The sequence below is a fragment of the Scardinius erythrophthalmus genome, assembly GCF_964197995.2.
Source record: "Scardinius erythrophthalmus genome assembly, chromosome: 20".
NCBI lineage: Eukaryota > Metazoa > Chordata > Actinopteri > Cypriniformes > Leuciscidae > Scardinius > Scardinius erythrophthalmus.
In genome coordinates, this window is record NC_138240.1 from 8010581 (window position 1) to 8034318 (window position 23738).

Consider the following 23738-nt stretch of genomic DNA (forward strand, 5'->3'; position numbering starts at 1 on the left):
AAACCCATAATCTGTGTGCGCGCCTCCTCATCTTTTATTAAAAATGGCCAGAATATTCCTCAACAAACACGCTCTTTAAACAAGATGATGCCCTTTCCTGGTAACCTTCAGGAATCAGATGTTCACCTTGGCCCACTGTACAGCTGCTCAGAGCTTATGACAGAGCCTGTAGCATTTGTGTTATGATTTATTTCGGTTTAATCACGGCAAGAGGAAGGTAAATCAAATGTATATTAAAAGCATTTAGAGGGGATTATGCACAAACTGACCAGACAGCAAGGTTACATCCATCCACCACCTGCTTTTCAGTCTACCCAAAACTACTTTTTTTATGTTTTATTTTTATTTTTACCTATACAGGTAGCCTATATAGAGATTCACAGCTCTTAATTAAGTTTATGGCACAATAACGAAGATTAATATTTTTAAATACATGCTAGAGTTGATAATGCAAGTCCTGTCAAATTTCTGATTATAATACTGTATTATTATTATGTGTGATTATTTTATTATTAGTCTAGCCTATATATATATTTTATTTAGGCTATAGTGATTATTACCATTTCATTTTAATGATATTAAAAACGATTGTTAAACAATCAGGAATAGCTAGACTCATGGCAAAAAAATAATAATGTCATATTGGTGAATAATATCAGCATAAATATGCTGGGCGTACAGTAAATGATGATGATAATTCCCTTGTAATGCTTCCCTACTGATATTATTATAATAAAGCACTTTAATTATACATTAGCAGACACTCGACTGCAACAAATAGACAAACATAAAACATACCCTGCTGACACCTCAAGGCACTTGTGAACATGTATCCATGAACATATATATTCACTCACCGCGCAGGCCATGCTCCAAGGACATTTCACGTTGAGCCGGAAAAAAAAAGGCAGGAAAAACAGAATGATATCCAGTGATTTATCCTCAAATCATGCCCATCATGGAGAACACAAAAATGAAAGTCACATCATTTGACCTTTACGCTATTCCAAATGCAGATGATGCGCAACGGTGCAGAATAGAAATCAAATGAAGGGAACAGGAGGCAGCAGACGGTGGTGACCACTTCATCTTATGCGGAAGAAAACCTGAATGATGCAGATGAGATTGTACCATGTCCGCATTAATTAATATGTTAAAAACGGCGTATTGTGCTGTCGGGAACGTAAAGGAGGGTCGTTTTGGTCACATCGTTGCTGTTTTTTTTGGCGCTGATTGATAGAGTGATGGGTGAAGGAGATGTGGGTCTACATGCTGATGATGCCAGTTTGACGCGCATCTCGCGGTGATGATGGCAGAAGCAGCAGCATCCGAGCGCCGGAGGACGGGGGGTGGGGGAGGGTCGGGCGAATAACCTCGCTTCCCTCCCTCTCTCTCTCTCTCCGCAATCCTTTCCTTTTCCCGGTAAAGACGAATTCTACTATGACGAAGGCTTGCTTTTAAATATTCATAACCTAGGCTTCTGCCTTAGGAAGGTAACCAAGCAAGGTAGCAACGAAACGTCAGCACGAGTAATCAATATTCATAAGCAGAACATTCGCCATTGGGTGGTTGTCACGTTACGTTAGCATGATGTACTTAATATTCATAAGTAGAACATTCGCCATTGGCTGGTTTTCACGATACGGTAGGCAGAATGAAACAGATATTCGGCACTGGACGATTACCACGCATAGTGTGCGTGAATTTATTAATATCCATGTGCTAATTTTGCATGTTAGTACAGAATAATCACTATACGCGACAAAACATTTGTTTTATTAAAATAATTTACAAATATTTTGTTGAAAAAAATGATAAACTCTGACAAAAATTGTCATCCATAATTAATTAACTAATATAATAACAATAAAACAAGCAAAAATAAAATATTTGATATTGCTTGATGGATTTACTCTTTAAATTAATTCCCCGGTCTCTCTCCCTCTCTGGCTGGGTATCTGAGCATTAATTATTAAGCAAGTGCTCATGCAGTCTGCTGCCTGCTCCATTAATAAAACATCCAGACAAAGGATTTAAAAAAGAGAGAGCCTTGGTTTAATTAATATTCATTTCAGTTTCAAAGTAGCCTATACTTTATTGGTATAAATTAGGCTAAACAAGAAGTTTGGGTGTGTTTTTTTTTTTTTTTTTTTTTTGGTGGGGTTTGGGGGGGTCAAAAAAAGAAGTATACCCGTAATATAAAGCTTTACCAGTAAATTTGAAGATACATTTCTAGCTCTAGAATGATTTTAAATGATAATTTTGGGCATGAAATGGGTCATACCAACTTTAAATTTGCGGTTCAATTTGACCCATTTTCATTTTGGGACTTTTTTCACATTTAGGGTCATGAACATGCATGTCAAGTTGATGTTTATGTGTTTTGACATAAACACATCATTTCTATTACGTTTGTGGGTCAATCTGACCCACATATTTTAATGTTTAGGCAAATGTTCAGATCCAAAATAATAACATTTCTTAATAATAACATTTTTATTTAATTTTACCCTATAATGATGCTAAAAAGGAGCTATTCCCCACTTAAGCTAAATAAGCTATAATTTCTTTTCTGTTTTTCAAGCTATCTGAAATAATGTGGTTTTTCTTTAAATTTTGTGACTTTTTCTGCACATGCACGTCAACACACAAACATATAAGTTGGGATTAATTGTCACTTTCCGTAGACAAAATACATTTTTATACTGTACAAACTGTATATTCTATCCCCTTACACTAACCCTAAACCTACCCATCACAGAAAACTTTCTGCATTACATTTTCAAAAAACATCACTTATGATCGATGGGGATCCTCATGGGGTTAAAAAAAGTCCCCATAAGGACAAGGATTTCAGATATTACCTTCTCTGTAGGGACATTTTGTCACCATAATGTAGGGTTTACCAGGCCCACACATCACACACACACACACACACATGCACACGCACACTCAAATTGTTCATTTTGTTCAAACTGAATTGCTATATTTTCATAACTTTTTATAATTCATTCTGTACTGTAGGCTAATTTCATACTGATATATATATTTTAATTTGTTACCATTGTAATAGCAATTTTTATCTCACTAGGAAAAACAGCATCACAGGTGTAAGACAACACTCAAAAGGCAAAATTGTAATAAAGAAGAAAAGGCTTTATTCTTTGAGGAATCTTTTCGCAACCGCAGCCACCCAGATGTGAAACAGAAAGCCTACTGACATAATAAAACTGAGACATTTTATACAGGTTTCTGACATTCTTGACTCCTCCTTTCCCAGTTTCTGTAAATTTCCTTAAAGACATCTTATATCTCAAGCTAGTATGGACTGGTTCTACACCCCCCCCCCCCCCCCCCCCAGGCAGGTCATGCTGTTCTTTGTCCCTGAGAAGCCAAAAGGCCTTCATTTACAATCTAAATGACCTCCTGCTTCCCCTAAGGGGAGGGCATGGGACCCCTTGTTTATTGTTAAATGACCCCTGTATTCCTGTCCCTTCTTCAGCTGTTAGAAAACCCTCACAGAAGTATATGGTCAGATGCTACTACACATAGTTAAATGAAATCAACAAGTTTAAATGAATAAACACAAGAATGATGAATTTTTCATTAACACCACACTGTAAAAAATGATTTTTTGGTTAAGTAAATACTACTGAAAAAAACCAATGTAATTTACATGAAAAAGTTAGTCCAGGCAATAATTAAAAAAACTAAGTAAATTCCATATCAGTACTTAATTCAAGCGAGTAGAAATGAAAGCGTACATATCTACTCAATAAAATTAAGTAAAAATTACTCAACTTTTCTGATACTGGGGTTCCCATCATGCACTGGACCTTGAATAATTAATGAGGTTCATTTTTCACTGTTTTCCAGCTGTATTTACACTGTTTTATCATTGCTTTTGTTTTCAGGATTAGTAATTTGCCATTTTGTGACATTTCAAGTAAATTTTCTGCTCAAAATGACACATTCAAACACAAAAATAATCCATCAAATGTTACCGTCATTGTGTATTGTCTACCAAGTATTGAGGTACTGTATTTGCATTTACATGAGACTTAATATCTGACATGATGTAGTATAAATTACTTAGATAATCTAAGTAAAGCACATACTATAAATGATTGGTATAATTCAATATTATTGTTTGAGTGAAATGTAATGCAAAGGAAATTTCAACTGAATTGATGTTAATCGACCTTTTACTAGCCAAGTTAAATGACTTATTATCTTTGTTACTTTCACTTAACTAGGTTAAGTAAAGTTTACTTAATTACATATTCCAAGTAAATTTAACTTAAAGATTTCTAATTAAAGCTACTGATAAATATGTTTAGGTTTTACTTGGCAAACGTTGTAAATTTACTAGCATTTTCTGAGTGAAAAAAATTAGCAAGCTTTTTTCAAGTAATTCCTACTCCAAATTTTTTACAGTGCATTACTACACTCTAAAAAATGCTGGGTTGTTTCTGTAAACAAATTGTTGGGTTGATTGTGCTGGGTCAAAAAGTTGGGTTGTTTGGGGTACTGTAAACACATTATTGGGTTGCTCATGCTGGGTCAAATGAGTTGTAAGCAAATAAACCGCTGGTTGGGTTGTTTTGACCCAGCAACTGGTTACTTATTTCATTCTTTGCGGAACTTTCTGGATTCTTCACTTCTGACCTGACTCGAGGAGCACGCCACTCGGAGCAGGCAGTGTTTTATGGTAAGTTAATATGTTTACCTATATTTTTAATAAGTTGTGGTGGTAGCAGCAAGCTAATTTCACTGTTCAACATACAGTCTTTGATATGGAAGTGTGAGGGGTAAGGTATTTATTCTGTGAAAAATTAATTAGCCACAGCTAGCCGGTTAGAATTTTTGACAAAATGCCGCATGTTAAATCCTTAGTTGAAATTAAACCAGATATATCAGCAGCCTTTTTGAAAAATTTTATTCTAAATTCATCATGTAATTATCGTAGTCCTATTCATTGTGGACGTTGCGTATTTAAAAGTGAGAAAAGCTTTTGTATGAAATCCATACGCGCAGTTTCCCTCACAGGGCTCGCACGTAAAATCAGCGGGAAATGAGTCTCTAATGTACGTTAGGCTAGCAAGTGAGTTGTGAGTGAAAAGTCTGCTGGCGTAGTTTTAGAAATACTCGTCTGAAGAAGTGACTGAGGTAAGTTCCAGCACAGTCTGCGTGTGTCTTCTGTAATGTCTCGAACCATCGTTTCTGCCAAAAAAAAAAAAAGAGGCTTTCAAGAGCCTTGAAATAGCCTTTTTTAGTAAATGTATGACTTGCAATCTTTATAAACATCGACTGAGGAAAGGAGAAATAGCGCCAGTTTTGAGAAGAAAAGTATACTCGTTTAGTTGAACGAATGATTGTCAATATTTAAAACTTAAAAAATGTAAACTTACATGATAGCCTATACCCTACCACCATGCATGTCATCTTTCATTTTATATTGTGTGCAAGTTAACATCTAAACGAGGTGATCATCAGCGCTGGCAGTCAGGAGATTAACAAGCAGCTTTGAATTTTAATGTTGAGCAGAATTTTAATGTTGACACTGTATCAACATTACAGTAATATTTTTATTTTTTATTTTAATGCCTTAATGTTGATAATATTTGTCAAAATTACTCTTTTATTACTATTACTATAATTCAGTTTGCAATACTGAATCCACATTGTGTTTGTTTTTCACATTTGGTCATTTGGTAATTTTTGCAATAATTTTAATTGCATATTCAATAATAAATTGATACTTCCACAAAAAAAGCTTAACTTGCATGTCAGTTTTATTGCAACACTCTAAGTGATTGTCCGGGAAGCAGACACACTCTGTCAGTTTACATTTAAACTTAAACGCATCTCTTTTACCTGGAATTCATATAGAACATTATAGATTTCTATTATTCAAATCAGTTAAATGATTATTAGGCTGCATAGGTCAGCCGGAACCGGGGACACTTTCCTATAACACCTGATGTACTCATTATTTAATAAGAAGAATGGCATCTATGCTAATGTATGTCTTTCTGTTCATTCTAAAGTTTACTGAAGTCAGGCGGATCCAGGCCGTATCCAGATCAGATGGTGGACCTGCGCCTGGACCCATCCATGACGCATCCCTGAAGGGCCAGCCTCATCAGCCCTGTGAAGGCCTCATCGACACGACTGATCCTCAACAAACCCGTCTCCATATGCGAGTGATGACTCCAATCTTCAACCAAATGAACTGGATAATATTCTGAATGTTCTTATTCAATCTGACCTCTGACCTGTAATGATGCCTGGATCATAATCATAGACTGTTTGCTCGATGGCCAGAGGAGAACTGAATGCCTGAGCCTTCTCTCAAGGTTTTTTTTTTCCATTCTGTCATTGATGGAGTTTTGGTTCCTTGCCACTGTTGCTTTTGGCTTGCTTAGTTGGGGACATTTAATATTCAACAATATTATTGATTTGCCTTAAGGTGGACGATGACGCAATATTCTTCTAGAAACAAATTTTGTTGTATTATATTCATGTTACAGTATCACTGAAGCTGCTTTGATACAATCTGTGTTGTAAAAAGCGCTATATAAATAAAGATGACTTGACTTGATCAACAGGTGAGGACCAACATGGTTGAATATTTACAAAATGAGATGACTGGTGAATTTCTGCACATTTTGTGCCTCAGGGATGAAATGAGGGGGACATGTCAGACCTTTGACATTGATTAATATTAACAAAGAAAAGTATTAAAGAAATGTATAAAATAAAAAAATTAGATTGAAATCATACAGTGGCCTCTCTGGTTTATTGTATTACAGAGATAATAATTATTTTACATTCATAATATAACAAATATTTGTTTCTAATTTTATTAAGGCAATGAGACAAGAAATAACCCAGCACATGAGTAAGACTTAACCCAGCAAGAGGGTTAATTTCACCCACTGGTTGGGTCAAATGAATGACCCAGAAATATGGGTCAAATGGAAAAACCCAGCACTTGGGTCAAACCAACCCAGCGCGTGTTCTGTCCAATAGTGACCCAGCAGTGTGGTTAAGGTTGGGTTATTTTTTAACCCAGCAGTTTTTAGAGTGTAGTTTTATGACTTTTTTGTTTTTTTTGTTGGCCTAAAGCATTAGTGTGAAAACAGAAGAGGGGTAAAAACACTGAACATATTATGCCCTCTGTGTCTTTACATTTGCCACTTCAAATCATAAGATAAATTATTAAATAAATAAGAATGACCTGTTCATGTTCTGTAATCTGTAATCTGCATCCCAAGTGAAAATAGTGACGTGTCAATCCCTCTAGTGGAGAAGAATGGCGTTGCATCCAGCAGCGCAAAATATCTACAAGATTTCGGAAGCCAAGCTTGATGAAAGTAATGTATTTTACAATGCACACTGAGCTGTTATCTAACATAAGGACTGCATATTTAATAAGTGCCTTCTCACTCTGAGGTGAAAACAACAGTAGCCTATACCCATACCAAATAAGATAGCCTATTGAACTGAAATTCTGAAAAACAAATAGAAAATTGGAATTTTATTTTATCCAGTAGGAATTTTTTTTATAAGAAAGCTCTTGTTTAGCTGACTCCAAATTATGATATATTTTCATGATTGCACTCTTTTTGGATTATTTAACAAGTCAGAAGTGGAATAATTTTGCCAACACTTGTGTTTTGGTTCCATACTTTCTCGAAGGCCTGTTTTAATGGGTTAGGGTTTAGGTTTTAACAAGAGTGGAATGTGCTGTATGTAATCCTCTAACATAATCTGTTTGTGGGCCTGCCCTTCACTCTTTCTTTCTTCCACCAAACACATGATTCAGATCAAGCCCACCTTTGAGGCTATGCTAAATAAACGAACAGAGGAAGTGCAAATCTGGACCAAAGTTCAACCTCACGCTGTTCCCGGTCCGATTTCTATGTTAGCCAAGAAATATACAATGAAAACATAAGTGAAGGACCTTGCTCACTCTTGGCAATAACTTTCACACGCTGTCTGCAAGATCAGGAATAAAAACTGCACAGTTGGGACATTAGGCTACACATCGCACAACTTCTCTTCAGGACATCGCCAAAGACAAGGTAGCCAATATGTCTAATTCTACTTGTCTGTGTGGTTTAAAATGTTTCATTTTGCAGTAGTAGTTCAATCAATGTAAACTTCATTATGAAGAGTAAATGGAGACTATATTGCACAATGTCATTCAGAACAATGTATACAGTATTTTTTATTTTATTTTTACAATGAGCTACACAGTTGCACATTTACATATTTGTGCAAATCACTAAATTGCTTCCACTATTTAACAATACACAGGTTTTGATTCTCAAGTCTTTGGTATGCCAAAGTTTAATCTTGCATAAATAGCCTTTACATAACTATTTAGCATACATGTGAGGGAAATGGATCTGTGCTTAGTTACGAGACCTTTTCTCACATGCAATCAGTTAACTGTTAAAACTGTACATGATATCTTGAAGCAGGGTCAGGTCAGTGTGCAATGATTCTCTAAGATAACTGTGAACCTAAGTGAAAGGGCAACCCACTGGCAAATGAGGAATAGAGAGAAAACACAATATGAATAAATAAATAATGGAGAGACAAAAGACATGAGATCATCATTACCAAAGACTTAAAATAAGCATTGATATCCAATTTGTAATCACAAATGGTATAGGTATAAAAACTCTTTATAGTTTTTTTTGTATTTTCATTGTTATATTGTACAATGCAATATTATCAGAAAGAATTAGCATGTATCCGTCCATTAATTTGGGTTTACAAAACGGCAAATTTAGATAAGATGTTTGATAAGATTTAGATTAAAATAAGATGTTTGTACTTGATTTGTAATAATCAGTTTCTGAATTTAAGCAATGCTAATAATTAAAGGGTAAGTTCACTGTAAAAATAAAAAAATAAATAAATTCTCTCATCATTAATGTTAACCTGAACCTGTATGACTTTCTTCTGCAGAAGACAAAACTTATATTTTGAAAGACCAAGTGGTCCAAACAACATTCTACCATTTTGAGGTTCATTTAATGGACCAAAAACAACATGAAGGTGAGTAGATGACCGAATTTTTCATTTTGGGTGAATTATCCCTTTAAAACACAAATATTATAAGTGGGTTAACTTGGCATTATTCTCTAATTTACAAGCATAAGCAAGTATGTTTTGATCTACAATTACAAAAAGTTGTAGTTTCCCAATCAAAATGATTGACTAATCAAACATACATTTTCAGAAAATGCTGCTACATCCCTCGATCTTTGTCCTTGTCTTTCTTTGGAGTCTCCCACCACTTTCCCTGACTGGGAAGATCCTAGTGTACCCTGTGGATGGAAGCCACTGGCTTAACATGGACATTCTGCTACGAGAGCTTCATCAGCGAGGTCACAAACTGACAGTGGTCCGTTCTGCCAACAGTTGGTACATCCCAGAGAACACCACACACTATAGGTCCATCACCGTCCATGTTGAGCACCTCAGCAGCCTGGAGGACCCGGAGTACATGGCGTCCTTTCTTAAGAGAAACATTGACATTCAAAGAGGGAAGGGATCGGTTTGGTCATTCATTGCCCTTCAGAAAGAAATCATCACTCTTTTAGAAGAGTCTCACAGGTCTTCTGCTGAGATGGTGAGGACCATCCTAGAAGATAAAAAGCTTGTAAAAACACTCAAGGAGTCCAAGTATGATTTGATGCTAACTGATCCTGGTTTTGCAGGAGGGGTCATACTGGGTGTGCACTTGGGTCTACCAATGGTGTTCAACGTACGATGGATAACAAACGGAGAAGGGCACTTTGCAATTGCACCCTCACCACTTTCTTACATCCCAACTATCGGATCCAGGGTGACGGACAAAATGAGCTTTGCGAATAAAATGAAAAATCTCTTGCATTTTGGAATCGGCCAATATATAGACCACATGCTCACACGGCCCCTCTATCAAGGAGTTGTCAGCGAATACATAGACCCGAATTCCAATGTCTACACTCTGATCCAAGGAGCGGATTTGTGGCTCATGCGAGTCGATTTTGTATTCGAGTTCCCTCGTCCTACTATGCCCAACGTGGTCTACATTGGAGGCTTCCAGTGCAAACCATCCAAACCTCTACCAGATGAATTGGAGAAGTTTGTTGAGAGTTCTGGAGAGCATGGGGTGGTGATCATGTCTTTGGGTACTCTGCTTGGAAGTCTGGTTCCTGACATATCTGAGGTTATCGCCTCTGCCTTCGCTCGCTTGCCGCAAAAGGTGATTTGGAGGCACGTAGGGGAAAAGCCGTCTTCGTTGGGGAAAAACACACTCATAGTGGAATGGTTGCCTCAGAACGACCTCCTAGGGCATCCTAAAACTAAAGCTTTCGTCACCCATGGAGGAACGAATGGAATCTATGAGGCTATTTACCACAGCGTGCCGATGCTTGGACTCCCGCTCATCTTCGACCAATTCGACAACATGATTCGCCTGGAAGCCAGAGGGGTGGCTCAAGTGCTTGACGTCGCAGTCCTGGATGTAGATACCCTAACGCAAGCCCTGATGGATATCCTGGATGAAAATCAACCGTACCAGAAGAACATGCGCAGAATGTCAAGTCTACATCATGACACACCGCTCAAGCCAATGGACAGCGCCATCTTTTGGCTAGAGTTTGTAATGAGGCATAAGGGTGCGGCACATTTACGCACACAGTCCTACAAGCTTCCTTGGTATTCCTACCACTGCGCGGATGTGATAATTCTGATAGCGAGTTTGTTTACAGCAGTCTGTCTGCTCTTGGTCTTAATGAGCAGGGCTTTGCTGAAAGTTTTTGTCAGGAAAAGGAAAGCCAAAAAAGAGTGAAGATCTCTCTGGTAACAATTTCTTTTAGGCTGATATCATTAATGTTGCTCTATGCAATTTCTCCACTACTTCCAAAGGGTCAATGTTTGGTTTGTTTGCATGGCCTTGTTAGCTGTAGATGCTGTAACTAAAACCATCTGGCTGAGAAACAAAATTCTTTTTCCATTCATAATTTTGCAAGCAACATTTAAATCACAAACATATTGATATATGAAAGATGATGTTTTACCAATGGCCAATTGTGGAAAGGATTTTAAAATTGTGAAATGGACGTTTTTTCAATTTGTTCTGCCTTTCACAGCTAAGTTTAGTCACTAGAGAAGAGATTGGGACTGTGAGCATTTTTATGTTGCCATCAGCCAATCAGCATTGATCAATCACGCATTTAGATTCAGATGATTGGCTCAAAACATGGCAGCATAACTAAGCATAAGCAATGGAGCCATGAAGATGCTAACTTTTTCCAGGTATTTGTAAACCGCCCTCTAGATTCCTACAGAATTGCAATTTCTAAATAGCTTTTCCAAAAGCCTTCATCAGCAATCGTTAAAAAAAGGTAGTACTGCCCTAAATTTTTGTTTGAGACAATGTTGCTTGGTCAGGCAGTTCAAACAGAGCAATTCTTTTCGGGAAATAAAATTTTGAATGGCTAACCTGAAATTTCAACATCAATTAATGTGTTGCTAACAGTATATTTTAATGTATTAAAAAAGGAACTGCAACAGATTATGTTTTTCAATTTGTTTTATTGATTTGTACAGACATTGAATGAACCAGCTGTCTATTTTGCACGTAAATATTTCACTTAACACAACCACCGGCATGGTCAACAAAAAAAATAAAATTATTCAAAAATCAGAGTCATAATGTGACAGACGGCCGATGATGCCAATGCTCCTAGATTTTGGAATGGTGTATTACTATATATGGTTACAACAGGTGAAATACTGTAGAGTAAAAAATAAAGTGCTCCGTCTTCATCTGTTCTACTGTGTCACTTTGAGAATACTCTCATCTCACCTCTCCAAAAAGTAGCAATCCCATTTCTTTCTCTATGAAAAACAAAGTGTAAAAAAGGTTAGAAATGTCTAGATATTTCAAATCTACAGACCACAGCTCAATTGTCACTGTGTGATATTTAAGGGGATCAATGTCATATACATGCAAGATATAAAGACAAACACTTGAACACAATCAATAGAACATGTAACCTATATAATAGATACCAGTCTGTAACTTTGTTTAGTTCCATTAGGAAAACATTACAAAATGCTTTTCTTCCTTCTGTAATAATAATAATAATAATAATAATAATAATAATAATAGCAGTAATTGATCCACAGCTAACTTTTCTAAACATCTGTTCCACTCACCCCACGTCACCAATTTTCCTTTCAATATGTCAACAGTTTCATTATATCTTAACAGATTGAGGAGGAGAGAATGAAAAAGAGAGTTTTAAGAGAATGAATGTCTGGGAACAGCTTTGGTATTTTAAAAGTATAGCAAAAACATCTCAAGTCAGTCAAATTACACATCTTTCTGCGATTGCATGTTGCTCAGGCATTTTTGTTTCACTTCTGTCATGTAAAAACACAGGTTGCACTTCAGGTTGGCACATTTTGTGTTATCTTTCAAGACTTGTTGGACAAAAGTTACAGCAGATTGTTTCAACACAGAAACCCCGGCACAGTTGCTTGAATTCAAATGGTGGAATTGGAAATTATAAATTTTCACTAGAACTCTCATAACTACCAATTTTTTTTTTTTTTTTTTTATTGAACAAAAAGCAGCCAATTTGTACCTTTGTGAAAATAAAAGCGAACATTTGCCAACGTTACTGGGTTTTTCCATAAACAAAAGAAAATTACAGGGACATGCATCAAAACACAGGCTGCAACAAAGCATATCATAAACCATTCTGAAAACCAATTCTCCATGCTCCAGAATCTTCAGATGTTGGACTACGCCCCCTTGTGAATTTTCTAAAACTAACCCAATTGTGCAATAACTTCAATGATAAAACAGAAACAGAGAATGTTTTCTTTTTAAAGTAGTCATAGTTCCAAAGTGAAGTGCAATGTTGGAGTGTGCCATGAAGATTTTGTGTGATTTCTCATATAAATTCTGCTTTGTGATTCTGTAATGAGAAGACTTGAAATTCGAGTTCACATCCAGAAGAACTTGAACATAGATGGTTAGACAACATTGACAGTGGAATTATTTCATAATGAGTTGAAGCAATGTGATGTTTTAAAGGCAAATCAGTCAATCAAACCTTATGCGACCTGTCGTTTTTGTTAAACTTTGAGGCGAACACATTTCATTTAACCAGGAGAATTTCACTAAGAGCAAATGGTTGTGTAACAAAACTTGATGGAAATATAGCAAAAATAACCTAATTCACAAAAGCCTAAAAACAAAAGCATTAGTGTCATTTACGCAGGAATAAAGACAAAAGAAACTAAATGCCTTCTTTGTCCAAAACTTTTCCCCTTCATCTTTTATTTCCACAACTTGAGATACTCAAAATAAAATAGAAATAACGCAACTTTCCAGAACACTTTTAACACCTCTTTTCATCCATATTGGCTAAAGATGCAAATCCCGGCCTCTAGTAGGGTATCTTTCTTTTAAGAGTCACTTCCTCTCTGTTTACATTCCTCACTCTTCCTTCCCCATGTATACCTTCTCATTAGTGTCCAATCTCTGCTCATCTGGGTCTCTCTGAATTTCCTCCAATTACCGAGTCACTCCCACCACTAGGACAAGGGACCCTCCCTGCTTCCCGTGCCCGCACCGGCACCCCCTGCCACCAGGTTCCTCAGCAACTTCCTCCTGCCAGCCTGGTAGTCTTCCTCATCTACGTTCACCAGGAGCTTAATGGCCTCGTGACCCACTGCCTGCTTCAGAGAGTCCGTGATGAAAACGCCCTTCAGGGCTTCCAATAGTGAACCGTTGATGTAGTCCCGCCAAAAGGCGTCCAGGTAGGTCAGCTCTGAGAACTTGATGTCACATATGATGGAACCCAGGTCACGGGATTTGAGGATGGTGTTGGCCTGGTTGAAACGCTCAAACTGCCTCTCCAGCGCCTCTTGCTTGTTGGAGAAGACATTGCCTTGTAGAGCTGACTCGTGCTGACAGTACTCCGCACGCACCCTCAGTCTAATGTCTGCAAGAGAAGGATGATTAGTTAGTCGAGTTTGGGGGGAGTGTCGCCAAGTGGCCAGATCTGAACATGTCTTATTGCTTAAGCATGTAGATACGTTACAAATTCTTGTGTTATGGGTAAAATGGTGTAGTTAGGATTTTACTAATATCTTATTCCACAGAGTCAAATTTTCTTGTTCTGCATAAAAAACATTGCGACTGTCATGTCAACCAGCAACTTTTTTTTTGTACTAGAGCAGATTTGTTCTCTCACCACAGGTCTGTTTTTCTCTGCAGTCAGCTGTTGTGTGAGATCTTTTCCTTTTCCTGGTCGGTGGAGGTGGGTTGGGTTTAGCGCGTGGTGGGCATACCTGGGGTCCTGATGGAGGACAGCAGATCAATGGCTGGGGTCCTGAGAAACAGAACATGATCAAAATCACTACCACAATGCCTGTCTTGTCATAGGCGTCGATTTCGGTGGGGACGGTGGGTACGCGTACCCACCAGATTTCGTCATGAGTCATTTTGTACCCACCACTTTTCTTCTTTTTTTTTGGACAGTTTTCAGTGGTTATGAGGAGCAATATGAGAGAGAAATTTGGGGATCGTTGTTTAGGTACATTAAACCACGTAAAGCTTTTTCACGTTAGGACTTGAGAACCGTAAGGAAGTCAACCCACAGCCGCTCCGCTGCCCTGCTGCAAATGTGAAGCAGAAACGCTTAATGTCAGATAACGTCCATAATAATTGGACTTTGGGTTCGATTTTTTGACAGTTTTCAGTGGTTATGAGGAGCAATATGAGAGAGAAATTTGGTAATCATTGTTTAGGTACATTAAACCACGTCATGTCATATTGTCAACATGGTACTTATGAAGCAGAATAGTGGGTCATATGTCTAATGCTTTTTGAAAACTTAAGGCTTTCTTCTTCATTAAACGAGTCGGACATCACATTTTTGTATACATTTTTATTTATTTACATTAGTAAGCTACAGGACATCGTCTTTCAAAACATGACCTGCGTGAAAGAGAAAAAAAAATGAATGCGTCTCTGTCCCCAGCACATTTCAAACCAAACTTTCTGATTGGCCATGTGTCTTGTAGTACATGCATTTACACTAATCACGATTAGGTTTAGGAGAAGGTGAAGATTAAGGAGAAGTAGTTAAGGTGAAGATTTGGATGATTTCCAGTTCAGAATCAGAAAATGCTGTAAGCAGTTAAGGCTGGAATACACTACACAGCTTTTGCAGTCCGGACAAGTTGGTGCTAGTTTGGCCATATATGTGCTGTACTGTACAAATGCACAATATCAGAGTTCTTCAGCCCCGCTCCTGGGAACCCACTGCACAAAACGATTGGCAGGCAAAAAGCACCTCAAAAGTTCTGATTGGCTAATCAAATAATTACACCATAGTCCACAGCCCAGTTTTTGCAGTTTACAGAGTGACAGGTGTGATACTTCAGGTGTGATCAAAAACAAAAACAAAAACAAAAACAAGTGATGCACAGACATTTTTGTAACCAAAAATATTTTTTTCCACCAAGCAGCACCAAAGTCACGGGGGACCAAAAAAAATTAAACATGCTAGTTTTTCTGACGGGACATCGTGAAGCGTCGCAGGCGCAGTGTCGGTTGTCTATGACACACTATACGAGATAAAATGATTGATTCTTGGGTCCCATCACGCATTGGCATTTACGAATCACCACAACACCCCTCGTCAAATGGACTTTTCCCAAAATCAGGCTGATTTCAAGTATAGTGTGAACCTGGCATAAGTCTGAGAGTGTATTTCATACACACAACGTGGATAAGCACCAACAGATAAACATGTCAGCTGTGTGGAAGCTAGGGCTGAGTTGACAATATTTTCTCTTTTTTTTAATCAATCTTGAGTTTGATTAACCAAGATTTTTTAATCTATGCTGGTTTAAGTTGGTGCGTGAACCAAACTGCACTAAACATTATTTAGAGCGTGCCTAGCGTCTAATAATTGCAATAAGCTTTGTGTTTTGTTGCTTTTGGTATGATATGGAAAAAGTCTGAGCTTTCAAATTTTGTGGATTTTATAACGAAATTCAAACAAAAAATTTGGGCACTCTTAGACACCCTTTAATCTCTTTCTCTTTACTACTAGTTACAGCATAAATATGCTGAACAAACAGGCTTACAATACAGATGAATGGACATCAAAAGGTATGTTGAAAGAAACAGCACAACTTAATGAAATTAATCATATCACTCAACCAGTTGACTAGTTTCAACTATGGAAAAAATATGTTCCATAAGTTAAATATGTTATTTGAGTGTTATTATTGAATTAAATTTAATTAAAGGTATAGCGGAGGATGTTTTACTTCCTGGTGGGTAACCTAAACTATAGAGCATCACAGTCCCGCCCACAGCCCGAGAGCGCTTCGGTGCCGGAAGTAAATTTCCCATTCATTTCTCCCATTGACGTTTTCGAAAATCCGTATCTAAAGAGTTTTAGAGCATGTCTGAGGATAACCAGCTACGGCTGAACTCATAGGCATACAACATATCATTTCGAGTGAAAAAACGGCGAGAAAATCCAAAAAAAGTCAAAGGTACAAGACTGTGTACATATTTTCATTTCCGAGCGAAGGAACTACTCATCCCATAAACCATCGCGCCTCACTGAAGTCGACTGAAGCCACAACCGCGAAAGAGCCTTTACAGCGACTTTAAAATCTGACGACAGCCACGCAAACTTTTTCTTGTGCCGTTTATAGCAGTTCTTTCAGTAGTAATTGTGTAAATAGACTGGAAAGCATGGTTGGCGGTCCGCGGCTCACGGGTGCAGATCTGGCAGTCCGCGCGGCGTTCTGCTCATCAGTTTCAGCGGCCCACGGGCAGGTTGCTGACAAATGCCTCAACAATTTCCCACTTGTGGTCCATGCTCATTTTATTCATGAAGTTATAGTTCATCCTTAATTTTAATAACATTTAATGTATTTTCTTAATAACAACAAGTGAAAATTAAAAAGTGAAAGTCAGCAAACCAGAAAGTGCATCATATTCAGTTTATTAACTTGCCATGAATTATTACACAAATGTTCAGTAAATGCATGAAGAGCTCTCTATGGCTCTGGGTATGCCTAAGCTAAATATTGTTTTGACAGTGGCATCATAAAATGCTTGATATGACTCATACCATATATGAAGACTCCTCGGTTCAAATGTCACATCAGTGATACCGTGCAAAAAAACGCAACAGTTTTTTTTTCTTTTTTTCTATTTATCTTGAGTCTTCACGAACATTCGCGGGGTTTACACGAGCTCCACCAATCAGATGCATCACTGTGGGATTGTGGGATTGTTTAGGATTGTGGGTAATGAAGTACTTCTCCAAGACATCGCGAATAAAAGGCATTTATCTCAAAACAAGGTTAGTGCCCCATGAACTTTTGGCGGTTATATGAGCATATACAATCACTTAGTACTGCCGTAGCTGGTTTTAAGTCTACCATGTATGGTTACGTTTTTATGGCTTATACCCCAACTGTCAATGGAGAAATTGTATTGAATTTTTACTTCCGGTACCGGCTGTGGGCGGGACTGTGATGCTCTATTGGTCCTCCTAATTGTCAATCATTCTGGTGAATCAATCAAACTTTTCAAAAAGTGGAGAGGGCGGGTCTTATCTAAAATTTGGAAAGATCCTCCGCTATACCTTTAATTAACTGATTATTACATAAAATGTATTATTAGTTTTCAGCTAAATAATACTTTAATTCATTTTTTCTGTGTATCGGAAAAAGAAAAAAAATAATTTCAGTGCATCACTACCAAAAATCTTTACAGCACTAGCAAAAAGTCTAAAGCACAACCAAAGGAGGACACACCTGTTCTTCTGTGAGGAGTTCCCTGCTGGGCCTCTCCTGCTCCTCTGGGAGAAACATAACGGACTGACGTCTCCTCCAGATATTTATCCACTGGATCTGGGCACACTGGAAAATAATAAGCAACATATTACACCTTGCCAAAAAAAGGACAATAATCTGCTGTCATAAGCGGTAGATGAACTAGTGACCAAAATGAGGGTGAAGGTGACAAGATCTCAAACCTGTCTGTCTCTTGCGCAGCGTGACGTACGGCAGCAGGTCATGGCGAGTGATGATGCGCAGCAGCTGAAGAACATGCCTGAAGTTCGTCTCATCACATCTCCCCTGACGCTCCAATGCGAGCAGGAAATCCCGGCCGCTTCGTATCCCTCCTCTCTCGTACTCGTCAATAACGTCCACAAAAAGGAAGGACAGCACACGCACATCACGGTGCGTCAGCTGAGCGCCGACAATATCAAACATGCGGTGAAGGGAGTAAAGCCCATACGCATCGTCCACAGCCTCCTCTGGCCACGGCTCCACCCGGCCAGACGCAGGTCTCCGAGACGAGGAGGAATTACTGCAGGACGCCGGAGCCAGTCGGCTTAGAGAGAGCGCAAGGGAGTTACCGTGAGTTGTTGCGGATGAGGATGCCGCAACCCAGCCTCTCCGAGGAGAGGAGAGCCCGGAGCGGGAATACGAGTCTATCGGAGAACGAGAAATGTGTTGCCTGCCCTGACTAGATGAAGAGTTCTGTGGCAAAAGGAGGGCAGGGTTGGCATTCCCATGCTGCTGTGAGGTCATCACTCTTCGCTAGGCAGATGACGGGTGAGGGGGATGGCGGAAGGCCCTGTCAGCAGTGTGAAGCAGCTCGACTCTGTCAACACGCTCGGCCCGCGACTCTCACCTCCAACTTCACTCTAGAAGAGATCAGAATTCATAGCATTAAGTCACTGACTCCACTACAGCATTATAGAGTCTTATGACATCATAAATAATACATTAATAAAGATGATAAACAGACTCGGACAAGTTATCACATGACCTGGGTGAATTTTACACATATGTAAACAGATCTATTGCTCAACTGTGTATCTAGACTGCCATTGCTCAACCATGCAACACATAAAAATCATACAGATCATATGTTTGCACATCACATCTACATATAAAATCCAACAGATTATATATTATGATTATTATCTACATAAAATATACTGGTTTTATACTGATATAACGTCTACATAAAAAAGCATACAAATTATATATTCTGATCAAATCTGCATTAAAACTGATTTTATACTCTGATATCACTACTACATATAAAATCAAACAGATGATATATTCTCACATCACATCTATAATAAAAACACACAGGTTACTGGTATATATTCTGATATCACATAGGCATTTAAAACTACACATAATATCTACTTTGATTTGACATATACATATAGTGCTTCAATTTAAGAACCTATTTGACTATAACTCCTGTAGCAAACTTGTATTTTAAGCCTGTTTGCTCAGTTTTGACCTACTATCTATAATATAGGTAGCAGCTAGAGGAACAGTTAAGTCACTGACCTGGTTAGCTTATAAATTAACGTCTAACAGGTTTAAAAGGATGAATATAAAGATAGAAGGATGCATCAAACATCTCACTTCAATATCATGGCTTTAAAAACACTAACATAATGCTCTTTTCAAGACAAGAAACTCTAGTAAAAAGATTTATGAATAAGCAGTCTCCTGAAATGTATCTGGACAGCTGTGTTAGCCTGCCTCTTAGCATTCACAAGGAGGGGCTGTAGAACACAATGATATGTTAAGATTATATACATTTTCTATGTTAATATTTCATTGCGGTCCCTTCTATTACTTCTATATTCCTAAAGATACTTAAACGTTATCTACTATTGATATAAACTTCGCTTAGCAACTGACTGCTGGCTTGCTAACGTCAACAGCGTGTAGCAACACTGAATGTATACAACTGTCTTACCCGTTTAATGTCATGAATCACTTTACAGACACGGTGACTATGGACGCGGACTCTGCTCAAAAGTGCGGTCTGGTCCTCATACATGTACAATAATCGTGTGTGGGGATAATTTAAACGGCTTGGTGAAGCTTGGTAACGAGCCCATTTTTTGTTCCTCTACTAAAATGTAGGTACATCCGGGACATGAGCAAGCGTGGGGCAACATCCGGGGAATGTAGGAAACGCTTCGTCTTTATCAAACAGACAATAAACTCTCGTGAGGTGCAGATTTTTTTATTATTATTTTTTTATTGCTGTTACGAATAAATCTACAATAAAAAATGTTAATCAGAATAGGTCTTTGTATGGAATATAAATATATATATATTTTCAATCATGAGAAACACAGCACTGCATAACCCCTTTACATTATGAAAGATCACCATGGTAACCACATTTTCATCCAAAATACAATTAGCTCACTAGCTATTGTTACTACTGTAAAATCTTAATAAATCAAAATATGTTTATCTTCAAACCCAACAAGCTTGTTGTAATCTTGCCAATTTTGTTTAAATCTTTTTTATCAATTCTGGCTGATATAAAGTGAATGAATTCAAAATAGATTTTTTTCCAATAGAAAATTCATTTTTAACAAATAGTCTATTCTAGGAAAATAGGCTCGGCAGCTGACTAGTAGCAAATCAATGTACATGGCTATGGCGTAATTTAAAGCTATGCAGCTATATAACGATTTTTGCTTTAGTTTGGTTATGAATAGGTTCTTGAGGATGTTCTGGAAAGGTTAGTTTTTGGTTACATAAAGAACCCACAGAGTACTTTCTTAGAATGTTATTAATTGCCCCCCCCCCCCCCCCCCAAAAAAAAAAAAAAAACGGTAACCATAATGCTAACATTAGGGGAATGTTCTGTGCTTGCTGGGCATTAAAAGGGACGAGCCCTTAGATATTTCCAAAGACTTTCTGTTGTAACTGGCAATGTGTCAGCAGCAAAATAAATAAATTAAGCAATTCCATGGGGTCTAAAATGTTTTTATAACTGTGGTGTTACCTTACCTATGGCAAATATTAGTAATGGTATGTGCCATATTAGTTAGAAATGTGAAGAAGAAGAAAAAAACTCTTAGCTAAGATGATCATTTGGCTTAACCAAGTCGGTCTCCCGACCTAAAAAGTGTCCAAAACTGTTTTAAAACCAGCCAACAGACCAGCCTGATCAGGTTAGGAGACCAAATAAGACCATTGAAGAGTGAAGAACCCTTTCCATTGACATTAAACAGGAATCTTTTAAAACTGGTTTAATTCCAAGAGTGAGGGGGAAATATCCTTAGTGAAACTCAACACAATTTTCTTGGGAAAATGTGTAGATTGGCATCGATAATTCAGTATATGATGGCACAAGGCTGCTAAATTGTTCAGTAGCCTCCACACATTCCTTGTTTTTGGGCTTCCCTGGGATCTGTTAAAACAAAAGAACCAATATAAACTTATGTCAGAATAACAAAAATGTACATGATGTATATGATATACTGTTAAACTTGATATATACTTGATATACTACCTGATTCATCAACTCACCTGATTGCACATAGCTTTTCCAGAGCGGACAAATGTGGCAAAGTGCTCACAATTAAATGTGAGGACTTTGTACGTAAACTCCTTGTCAAGTAAAGCATCTCGTCGTTGTCTAATTTCATTCTCAGGTGAAGGCTGGAGATCGTGTCGCTCATGGCTCACTAAAACACGAGCTCCTTTAGGTACGTTAACTTCAGACAGGTGCTGACGTCGTATCTTAGTTTCTCCAAGCAAAAGATCACCACAAACAGGGAAGACAGTCTGCAGAAAACCCCGAAACGAACTCATCACCTGAGTTTCATCTGGTATGGAAAAATATAATGAAAGTTATATGTTATAACAATATGTTATGAAAGATATAATGGAATGAATTGATATGAACTGTGGTTAAAATGGCCATGCAGTTCCATTCAATGCAATAAATACACTGTATCTAATTTGCATTTAAATGTGTTTCAGTAATAATTGGCAACATTTTCATAATAATATCTAACATTTCAGAGGAATATTGATATATAATTTCGTTCACTTGTTGTGTCTCCCAAAATGATAAACATGATTTAATCCCTGGTGTCAACTGGACAAATCAATGAAATCAATGTCCTAATTTGTAACAGAAAGTCATATTTTGATTAGAAACCCCATACATTTTCCTGAGATGTTGATTTATGACAAACAATCTTAAAATTAGTCAGATTTAAATAATAATTACAATAAAAGATCATATTTCCATAAGAGTGCTAATTTGATCACTACATTATTGTCAGTCGTATTAAAAGACCAAGGAGAATTTGTTGTCATGGTAAAACCTTTTTTACAGTCTATGGGTAAAACCCACAAACATTTGGTATCTCTGAAAAGCCCTGAATGTGCTCTTTACAGGACATCCAGAATTAAAGAGATAGTTCACCCAAAAATGAAAATCATCATTTACTCACCTTCATGTTGTTCCAAACCTGGCTACCCATTGACTTCCATATTAGGAAAAAATATATACTATGGAAGTCAATGGCTGCTGTCAGCTGTCTGATTAACAACATTCTTTAAAATATCTTCTTTTGTGTTCAACAGAAGAAAGAAACTCATACAGGTTTGGAATAACTTGAGGGTGAGTAAGTAATGACAAAATTAAAATTTTTGGCTGAACTATCCCTTTAAAACTGTGGCATGTATATGGTGTCAGAAATTCACTAAAATATAATGTCCACAGTAGACAAAAGTCTATTCCTGCAGCCAGCTAGGAGGATATCAGGTGACATTTTAACCTGTGTAGTTTATATACAGCAGTGTAGGAGTTTTATATATATCACATTAACCTCCTCATGACACAGAGACATAGATTGTAATTAAAAAAAATGTACTCACTAGTAGGCTAGTCACGAAGGAATCTGCCTACTTTGTATAGTATAGTATAGTGACTGTATAGTTATTTTTTATAGAATTAGAATTAGTATTAAAGTAAACGTTATCGTGCTTACCTGCAACCCCAAAGTGAATAACGTATCCATCTCCGTCATACACGCCCCAGTGTGAGTAGCCAATAGGGTACGAGAACTCGATCAAATCTCCGAATTGCGCGCTGGATACAACTTGCTCAACCTGTGCATGACAGTTTCAATCTGTCAAGATTCCTCCCGCTTACAGCTGTTACAGGTTTTAGAACAAGTTTGACAACATATGGCGTCTGCATTCTTTTGAGGACGTAAATTATAACCATCGCTATAGTGTCATAAAATTAAAGTATAATCATTAATTCTTCAAAAGATCATAGATAGGCTACGCAACAATATGTGCTTTCGCACCGGAGGAACATTTTCATAGAACTAGAGTTAATAGTTCCCACTTTTTGGCGTGTTTCACCGCAGGAACTGGGAACGTATTTAGTTAGGAACGCCTTTTGGGGGAACTAATGGTTAGTTCCTATAACTTTTAACTTCCTATAACTATCTGGTGCGAAAACCCCATTATTGGAGAACGGTCTTAAAGCTACTTTCACATTACATTCTAGCGGTGGTTACATATGAAGAAAAAGTAACCTAATGATCCTCAGCTGATTCTAAATAATTATATATATTCTAATAATAAATATTAAAATATTTTTATACAATTCTAATGGTTGGAATAGTTAGAATTATCATTCTTATGTAGCCTAATTAATTTAGTCTACGTGACAAAATAATACATATTTTATTAGTTTCTAAGCTTATTTTGAAATATGAATTATTATCATCCACGTATTGAGTTAATTCAGTAAATAGTTGTTAACGTAGCCTACCTGTTCTTTGTAGTCCATTTCTCGTGTT

General features: G+C 37.4%; 3 protein-coding genes across 3 annotated transcripts; 1 reads left to right on the forward strand and 2 right to left on the reverse strand.

The window, feature by feature from the left end:
- The first annotated feature begins 7308 nt into the window (after nt 1–7308).
- ugt5e1 (UDP glucuronosyltransferase 5 family, polypeptide E1) lies at nt 7309–11831 on the forward strand. The gene is made up of 4 exons (XM_081348239.1): nt 7309–7379; nt 7832–8090; nt 8986–9075; nt 9260–11831. Exons 3-4 carry the CDS (start codon nt 9070–9072, stop codon nt 10856–10858), a joined length of 1605 nt encoding a protein of 534 aa, XP_081204365.1. The 5' UTR covers nt 7309–7379; nt 7832–8090; nt 8986–9069; the 3' UTR covers nt 10859–11831.
- A 487-nt stretch (nt 11832–12318) lies between these two features.
- On the reverse strand, nt 12319–20068 carry dedd (death effector domain containing). Its single transcript, XM_081348240.1, has 5 exons — nt 19862–20068; nt 18102–18779; nt 17881–17985; nt 14283–14420; nt 12319–14030 (listed from the first exon to the last, which is right to left on the reverse strand). The coding sequence occupies exons 2-5, from the start codon at nt 18661–18663 to the stop codon at nt 13621–13623; spliced, it is 1215 nt and encodes a 404-aa protein (XP_081204366.1). The 5' UTR covers nt 18664–18779; nt 19862–20068; the 3' UTR covers nt 12319–13620.
- A 1119-nt stretch (nt 20069–21187) lies between these two features.
- LOC308680456 (phospholipase A and acyltransferase 4-like) lies at nt 21188–23728 on the reverse strand (the record flags this gene model as incomplete). The annotated part of the gene is made up of 4 exons (XM_081348587.1): nt 21188–21319; nt 21439–21737; nt 22914–23034; nt 23711–23728. 4 exons carry the CDS (start codon nt 23726–23728, stop codon nt 21188–21190), a joined length of 570 nt encoding a protein of 189 aa, XP_081204713.1.
- Between the last annotated feature and the right edge of the window lie 10 nt (nt 23729–23738).

Coding starts and splice junctions, on each gene's coding strand:
- dedd (XM_081348240.1), bottom strand. CDS start 18,663: ATGACCTCACAGCAGCATGGGAATGCCAACCCTGCCCTCCTTTTGCCA. Junction 17,986..18,101: donor GCTGCGCAAGAGACAGACAG/GTTTGAGATCTT, acceptor ATTATTTTCCAG/TGTGCCCAGATCCAGTGGAT. Junction 14,031..14,282: donor CAGAGAAAAACAGACCTGTG/GTGAGAGAACAA, acceptor CTTCTCTTGCAG/ACATTAGACTGAGGGTGCGT.